This window comes from Odontomachus brunneus, unplaced genomic scaffold (assembly GCF_010583005.1).
Source record: "Odontomachus brunneus isolate Ranch 3 - 2012 unplaced genomic scaffold, Obru_v1 Obru_scaffold_007, whole genome shotgun sequence".
NCBI lineage: Eukaryota > Metazoa > Arthropoda > Insecta > Hymenoptera > Formicidae > Odontomachus > Odontomachus brunneus.
Window position 1 is genome coordinate 69,801 of NW_022639457.1, and position 9,139 is coordinate 78,939.

The following is a 9,139-nucleotide window of genomic DNA, read 5'->3' on the forward strand; positions in this document are numbered from 1 at the left end:
CGCGGCCTTTCCCCCCCTTCCTGTTGGCAGCGGTTCGCGAGCGGGCCGCGCCACCCACTCGCCTTTCTCCCCCTTTCCGGCGCGCCTAGAATATTCTCGAATATTCCAGAAAGATCATATTATCGAACGCAAAGATGACGGAGTCCGACGAAGTGCACTTACGAACCGAAATACTTTCTCAATCACAGCATCAATCAAAACACCGGTAACGCGCGTAATGTTTACGAAAGTCACGGAAGCGCGGCACATGACAGGGCGCCAAACCATTGAACAAAAAGTCATCTGCCCACCAGAGTAGTAAACACACTCGCGGAATAGTCTGCTGGGGAGCTTCCGTGCGCGTGCGCCACTACGCCACGCCTTATCTCTCTCGCGCGAGACTCCTTTCACTTCTCTTTATGCTCCGCGCTTCACGCCCCCTATAAATCACCGATTGCGCCCGCACCAGAACGCGGTAATCGGCGCACCTCTAAACAATCGCGACCTCCACGGCGGTCGGTCTTACCCGCGAGTGCGGCGTTTCTCGAATGTTTTGATCCTGTTTCTTGCCGGCGGAAGATCAACACAGCGCAGAATACACGCGTGGTGGCGAGTTATTTCCGTAATTCTCGTCGATTAAAACACTTGGCCGCCTTACGGCCAATGTTCCGTTCGATCGGACTCATTGATCAAAACATCGATCGCTTTCGTTAACGAGCGTTTTCTCATAGAATCGTATTGTACGCGAGGATCTGATAGCGCGGATTAGTATCGATATACTATCGTCGATGACAGGTAAATATCCGGAATGACAGATGAAGCAGATAGGTATCAGAATGCTGAGTTCGGAAACAAACGATACGTTATTTTCAGGTACGTGAGATCATTTATTGTATAGAAGCTTTCTGATTTTAATACATTGAACGCCGTGACAGCACGGGCATCCGGCAATATGGCTACTATAATGTCTCATTAAATTACGTATGAATCCGATTAACGTAGTACTCAGTAAACACATAACTGCTATATAACATAGAAATAACAAAATTACATGTTATGTCTGTATTATATAGCAGTTATTTGCTCTGTATTCGTTAGGTAGTTGCATAAATAATCTTGCCTAAAGAGCCAGCATTCATAATCGGTTATATTTGACAAAGTTCAGTGTGACAATTATAACTGCATGAATCTGTGATCGCTCGTTTAACTTGTATTTGTATTTATTTCATACAAAAAAAAATATCGATTTAAATAGCTGAATAACGACCCACGAGTACGAATCTATAACAAATTATTGTAAGCATTATATTAATTATGTAGCTGACTTAACAATAAGTAGAATATCACACGCGATAAGTAGATATGAAATAACCTAGTAAAAATTAATGATCAAGTATAATTAATGGATATATAAAGCAACAAATTTTGGTTTTTCGTAATCTGTCACTATTAATTGTTTTTCACATTTTAGCTTTAGAAATATATCTATTGTTTATTAACGTCGTGGGATATTTTACTAGCACTCGCGTGGATTACGACTCGATCGGAGAAATTTTGCGTAAATAATGTAACACACGATATGGAAAAGTACGCGTCGCGCACAATATAAAGCAATGAGTAATAAAGAGCTATGTCATTTCATGTTGAGTGTGGAGTGTTTTCCATTGAGTAGCTGATCGGTGACAACAATCAACACTTTTAAAACAAACATATCGCGACACGCGTTATTTACATATAATACGTGTAAAACACGTGCTTATATCGACATCACATTTATTAACACTAATCTTTCCGATATGATTGTCAGTATTATTACGAAGCGATCGGGAGACAGGATACAGAAAATATATATATCCAAGTCCATTCAGTTATTTATCATATCCGACTTTTACGGATGTTTGACAAACTCGCCAAAAGTAAGCGGATATCTCGAGTCGAAATTCAAACCCAAACTCATAGTCCGTCACTATTTAATGAATAATTAAGTATATATGAATCTTCAATTATTCGTCAACGTGTGTACAATATCAGAAAGTTCCTCACTCTATTTTTATCACATATAATTATTATTTTTTATTATATAATATAATATAAAAATATATGTAATCTCGCACATTGTATTTTTTCCTCTTTTTTTTCATATTTCCATATCGAGTACCTTTTTATTCTTGATTGTCTAGACCGAACAAATTTTTTATTGTTAAACATTAATGAAGAAACGATATTTTTATTTCAGATCTGACAGATCTTATGACTGCATCACGAAGGCTGCTGTAGTTCCGACGGGTGCTGTACCAGAGGATTCGGGCCAAGCAGGGTCGGCTTGAAGGTAATTTTGCAAGTTTCCTGTAATTTCTTTTAACCTTTTGTGATCTGAAGCGGAGATATAGTAATCGATATAATTTACTTACGATCGCAGAGAGTTAATCTGTTCTTATTTATTTGCATTCATTCTTTAAACCAAGTTTTTAAATCTAATCAAGTGAATTTCTATTTTTTGTTCTAGATTTGAAGCGGAACGTGGCTGACTCTGACTGCAAGTCGTTTTGGTGAGAGAAAAAGAAAAGAATTTCTGGTGAGAGAATTAGATTGTAGGATTTAAGTGATATCGTTGAAATTAATGCGAATTGCTTGTAGATTTTTGCATGTTGAATTTTTCTATGTTTTTGCACACAGAAAATACATTCCGCTTTCAAGTAAATGTTATTTTCTTGAAGAATTTCATAAGTTTATATATATAAAGTTTATAAATATATTTCATAAGTTTATATTATTTCATAAGTTTATATTCATAAATCTATAAATTTATTAAAAGCATCACATTTATTTAAAATACATTCTGAATTTTAGTAAATTTGGAATTTCAATGAGAAATATTAAAATTAAAACAATTCAATTTGCTTGTTACGTTAAGTTAACCAATATTTTTCAACTTTTCATCAATTTTTACTTGGATAAAGTTTTAAATTACTATCGTGCTTAAATTTATTAAGAAAATATTCTTTTGGATATAACTTAAAGGAAGGAAAGTAAATTGATCAATCGCTTTTCTTAGCACGATATTTTTCTGTGTGTACTTGTGTTGTATTTGTGCTGTTTATACAAAATGTACTACTCGAAAGAATTAGGATGTCACTTTGTGAAAATCAATTTTTAATAATCTATGATAAAAATATCTATATAATATTATGTAAACGGAATATTTAACTATTTTACTTTTATTTATAGTTGCGCTATAGAATTATTCCAAGTATTATTCATTCAGTATGGTCCTTTAATTATTTCGAGTAGTAAATATATTGTGCAAGAAATTTGCGCTACCACACGCTGAGTTCGAGGTTATCTCGCTCGCGTAAATTGGAATTTTTCGAACGCCGCGGTTATCAACTTATTTTTTTGCGTATTTATTTTCTCAATAAAGAGGAATCTTATTAAATTCACTTCGCAAAAATATTGCGAAGATCAGCTTTGACAAGTAGTATGAAGTTATTATGCGTAAGAAACTTTGCAATACTCACAATTATGTCGTGTGCTATATTAATAGATTTTGCGATTGATTTTCAAGAGTAATGATTTTTAATATTCGCATTGTAAAAAATTGATTTGATCGTAAATTTCGACCGATATATTTCGTTATAGATATTTTTACACGCGATTTCCACGGTTCACCAGAGTTAAGAATTTACCTGAATTGCGATTTTTTATTGCGATCCACGATTCGATTTGTGAAATACGCGAATATAGTATATCATATCTGAATAAACACCCGTTAAATAAATTTGTGCATTTTAGTTTTTGTTAATTGAGTTTGTACATTTTGTTTCGAAGCAAATTAAAAATTTTCAGGGCGTTACCGTTAAAATATTTATTGATAAATATAAATACTCTGCTTAAGTCATAAATCTCGACCGCGTCGCGAGTGCAATCAACGTGGGACGACGCAACATAAGAGCTGGTGAAGTTCAGGATATGAAGCAGTGAACCTGGCTGGACATGTTGGTGGATCAGGATGGACATCGGTGGATTTCAACGAGCAATGATGAGTTATCAATTTACCGCTCACAAAGAGCTATTTCTACACAGAAAAAAAAGATTTGCTAATATATGGACAAAATATTAAAAATATTAACTGCAGGAGTAAATTTTCTTGCTTTCATAGTAAAAGTTATTTAGTTGTGATAACTAAAAGATTTGTTAATATATATATATATATATATATATATATATTATATGCTAATATATCTATTGCTAATATTAGCTAATATATATATTGCTAATATATATATTTAATAATATATTAGCAAATCTTTTAGCTATCACAACTAAGTAACTTTTACTATGAAAGTAAGAAAATTTGTTCCTGTAGTTAACGTTTTTAGTTGTCCATATATTAGCAAATCTTTTTTTTCCATGTATAACGTAGTGCATGCCGCAAATTCGCATTGATTTCTAACGAATAGAAATAGAAGTAGAATTTATTAGAAAAAATTGCAATTGTGTTGATATATGTAGGATAAGCGATGTTATCCAAAATGTCGCCTCTTGTTTATTTCTACACGAAGAAAAATAATTTTACTCTTTTAGCAAAATCGTCGTTGCTATTGCATATTCGTAGTGACATCAAAAAAACTTAGTTGACGTAACTAATTTTATAAATTATCAGAGCAGAAGTAGTTTTGTTGCCAGGATAGAAAAAATTTGTTGAGTATATTTGTTCTAAGAATCACGTTAATTTGCTATTGATGCAAAATAATGTATCATTAGCAAATTTATTTGTTATCAGAGCGAAACTGCAACTGTTTATATAAATCCATTATGGTTCTTATAGCAAAATAATTTGTAGCTTCAGCAAATTATATCCAACAAATAGTGATTAGTACTTTTAGCAAATCTTTTTGCTGTCCATATAATAACGAAAAGATTTTGCTAGACCAGCAGAAAATTTGCTAGGCCAGCAAATTATTTTTCTCCGTGTATTTATTTTTTGTTTCTTTCGACAAACAAGCAAATAATTATGATAAAACTTTTGATTTCCAATAATTTATCGCGTCGACTGACATTTTTGCGTTCACTGAGAAAAAAATATTTGATACTCGTAAATACATATAATCATATAGAGAAATAATGATTATAATTTATGGTCGAGAAGACTATTTTTTTTATTAAATTCTACTATAATGTTAATGATTAATATATTTTGCATATGTTACATAAAATATATGTATATGTTATTGTGTGAAACTCAAGTATAAATTACCTAAATACTGTACAGATTGCCTATCAGTTCTTATATATAATGCCTAGACATTTCATATATAATGGTAGATATTTTATACATTGCCGGACTTTTTACTTTACCTGTAACATATTTTATACATATATATACATATTTATAAAAATATATATATATGTTACTACTACTATTTTCATGTTGCAACAACCAAAAAATATGGGGTCATAAGTAATTCTAGTTAGATCCAGTTTTTCTTGGTTAGACCATTTTTTTCTCAGTTTCTTGAACGCATACTACAGGTATTGAATCTGACTAAATTGCAAATGTTTATTGAAAACTCGGAAACAAATGAGGAGATAATGAATACGTGCATACACTGATGTTTGAACACTCGCATTCATTCGTTCGTTGTTTTTTCGCCCAGGACCCAAATTAACGCAATTATTCACGCAATTCTGAACACTTACTGTATCATTTTGTCGAATTTCTTCCGTATCGTTACTTCCTGCGATTCGAAAGGTCTAAAAGGCTTCTCATTGAGAATATTAATCATCTCCGTGATATTTTTATGATCTATCCATATGCAGATTTGTTTGTAGCCCGCGACAAACACGGTTAACATCATATATAAGGAGTCGGTGAGGTCGTCGGAGTTATCGACGTTTAGTAGGATATTCATAAATTGAGACATCGCGAACACGAGTAACGAGGAGTTGAGAAACATCGCGTAGCTTTTGTAAACGATATGCTTAAAGAGCGATGTCCACGATAGCGGTTGCCAGAATCCAGCGGCTGTACATATCACGAGTGTGAATTTTAACGCGCGCATCTTAGCTTAGTTAATTCAATTTTGCTACATCGTGTCGACACTTTATCGTATTCGAAATATCTATTTTAGGAGAAATAAAAACGGTGTACTAAAAATAATGTCTTAACAGAAACGCTGAGAGTGATTAAAACAGAAGAAATAGCACATCGAAATTTGTGGCTTTACGCCAGGCGGAAAGTCTTGCTGCGTCACAAACGTATACATATATCTTTTCCCGAGATTAAGCAACAATTTATAAATTCTATCTGTCAAGCTTTCGAATATATTAATACATGCACATTGAATTTACTTCCACTGATTACTTTACACCATTAGCATCTGAATTAATAACTGATTTCAATCACTCGCGTAATTCCCGAAAACAGTATTTGCTGGGAGCTCTCTTGTCGTGTGTTAAATTAAGCAGAGCTATTTTACAGAAGACTGGAATACTTCTCTCTATAGCTTGTCTATAGTCGTTGCGACGCGATTGTATTCCCTTTTTTATCAGTCTCTGTTATTATCGTAAACTGCGACTGCAGTAATGTCTTCTTAGCGAAATGTTTTTTTTATAGTCCAAGTTCGTGTCGTTTGTATGAAATACAGGCTTTATGAAAATATATCGTTATTTCAACAAAGAGACAGCGGAAAGCAGAAGCGAAACATATATTCAATATAATATCCTCAAATTGTTCTCGATAAATTGTTAACTGTCAATCGCTTTCAACGATATTTTAATAACGGATTTCGTTCTTACGAATCTACGTGAAAACGTCGTATTTATTTCTCTATCTTCTGCACTGTCCGCAATTTTATAAGATATACATATATATGTATCTCGAATATTGGTTAGAGTGCGTCGTCGGGTATGATTCACCTCTACAAAATCTTAAGCAGTTGCTTCATTGTATTTTAAGAGGTAATACATCCTTGATTATTATGTTCATTTAGATTATAGTCACGTTGGGATGACATACAGTCATTTTGGGATACAGTCATCGTACGTGTTCCAACGCATGTTGCATAACGTTAAAGTTCCGGTTTGCTTCTTTTTTTTGTAGAATTCATAGACAGGGTAAAAAGGAAAATTTCACTAGTAAAATGTAAATTTTTCCAATACATTAAAATACTTAAAGAATTTTATATATTTATAGGAATCTTTTGTAAATATTTTTTTACAATGTATTGAACTGAATGCTCATTCAATAGAAATAAAGCTGCATAGGAACGTATCAGCAGAAAATTTGCATTATTGAGTCATGTTAACGCGCTGCGTTAACATGACTCAATAATGCAAATTTTCTGCTGATACGTTCCTATGCAGCTTTATTTCTATTGAATGAGCATTCAGTTCAATACATTGTAAAAAAATATTTACAAAAGATTCCTATAAATATATAAAATTCTTTAAGTATTTTAATGTATTGACAAAAAAATATTTATTTAATATCGATGATAAACAGGTCGATACATTTTCTTTTGCGCTTCTACGTATCCTGTATTTTGTCTCTTATGCAATTTATATCAACGCAAACAATACTAAATTTAATGCCTTCCTATTCATGCGTGCGTTTGAGTACATTGAAAACAGAATATGATGTTTTGAGTACCTGCAAAAGAGATTACGATACACTTGAGTGATTTTCACAGTGGCAAGTGGCAATTCTTAGGAGAGACTGGATCAAATTGGCTCAAATTAGCTCATTTTGGTCTTATGTTTATTTGTCATCACATTTATTGAGAGAAATGATAGAAAAGGGGTTGTAAAACTTCCTTTTAGAACATAAATATTGTTCTTATGTTGTAAAAGGAACATTTTGCGATTGCTTCTCTATTATTTTTCTCACAATAAATATACAGACAAAATGCATAGCGATAAGACTTGAGTCAACTTGTCTTGGTCTCGTCTACGGCTTTAAATGATCTTTGCTGTGATACTAACGGATACAAACGAATCAAGGTTCATCGTGATGACTACCGCGCTAGTAAATTCAATAGAAGAGGCTGAGCGTTTCATAATCAGTAGAAGACTCTTTTTAATACTGTTGTCAAGTGCCATCCACTCCATCTTGTAAACGTTATCTGCCACCTGAAGACTCTGAAAGTAAAGACGTAACTGAAAGTCGCGTATCATAAACGGAACAAGAAGAAAAGTTTAATACGTTAAATGTCATATGGATTTCGATTGATTGTACAAAAAACAGCTTAACTGATGATTGAATTATTAAAAATATGGCAAAAAAATATAATTCGAGATGCATATATCTTTTCCTCGTGTTCTCTATCGTCTTTATTGACCATACACATAACTTTTTAAGCGCAATTTTTCACTTATATATATTTTGGCTCTTATTAAACTCTTATTTTGGCTATTTTGAACTCTTTTTGATCGATAAAAATGCCTCTTTATATATAACTAAAAATCAATCAGAAAGTCTGAGCCATATTTAGAGACATTTTTATCGATAAAAGAGGACTTAGAATAAGAGTCTTTACACTGAGAAAAATGTTTGGTAATATTTGTAATTACGTAAGCACATTTGTAAGCACGTAGAGAAATAATCGCTATAAATTATAATGAAAAAATCACTTTTTTTTGTAATAAATTCCTTTTTAATGTTAGTGATAATAAGCTTTTATATATATATATATTAGGTGAAGTAAAAAGTTCTGAGCGTTTTCCGCTAAATGTCTTTAGTGAGCCATATCTCACGATGTATACATCGCATCGGGTCATACTATACGGCGATTTAAAGGTGACATTACGCTTCAAAAAAAGTTCTGACAGTTTTGTGTTTGGTCAAGCCAGTTGTGTGTTACAGCGTTCCAAAATGGAGGTAAACAAAGAGAAAATTCGATACATTCTTCAGTACCACTACGACCAAGATGAAAAGGCGGAGCAGGCGGCCAAAAAAATTTGTGCTGTTTATGGACCCAATACAGTATCGAATGCAACAGCAAAGCGGTGGTTCCAACGATTCCGTTCTGGTAATATGGACGTCGAAGATGAGGCACGCTCTGGTAGGCCAATCGTCGAAAATGTCGATAAAATCATGGAAATCGTCGAGTCGGACCGGCATGTGAGCACTTATTCCATTGCCCAGGAACTGAAGATTAGC

General features: G+C 33.2%; 2 protein-coding genes and 1 long non-coding RNA gene across 3 annotated transcripts in view; 1 reads left to right on the plus strand and 2 right to left on the minus strand.

Annotated features, from left to right (window-relative positions):
* Positions 1-7,250, minus strand: part of LOC116853853 (odorant receptor 46a-like) — a 9,297-nt gene extending 2,047 nt beyond the window's left edge. The window contains exon 1 of the mRNA XM_032835132.1: positions 5,680-7,250. Within this exon, the coding sequence (XP_032691023.1) occupies positions 5,680-6,041 (362 nt within the window). The 5' untranslated portion in view covers positions 6,042-7,250. The remainder of the gene's footprint in view (positions 1-5,679) is intronic.
* On the plus strand, positions 466-2,722 carry LOC116853862. The gene is made up of 3 exons (XR_004380044.1): positions 466-852; positions 2,216-2,308; positions 2,486-2,722. It is a non-coding gene; the product is annotated as an uncharacterized LOC116853862 (long non-coding RNA).
* A 192-nt stretch (positions 7,251-7,442) lies between the features above and the next one.
* The window catches only part of LOC116853908, a 12,095-nt gene continuing 10,398 nt past the window's right edge, over positions 7,443-9,139 (minus strand). Inside the window, exons 12-13 of the mRNA XM_032835241.1 lie at positions 7,963-8,118; positions 7,443-7,630 (exon numbers count right to left, since the gene is read on the minus strand). Coding sequence (XP_032691132.1) covers positions 7,577-7,630; positions 7,963-8,118 — 210 coding nt within the window. The 3' untranslated portion in view covers positions 7,443-7,576. The remainder of the gene's footprint in view (positions 7,631-7,962; positions 8,119-9,139) is intronic.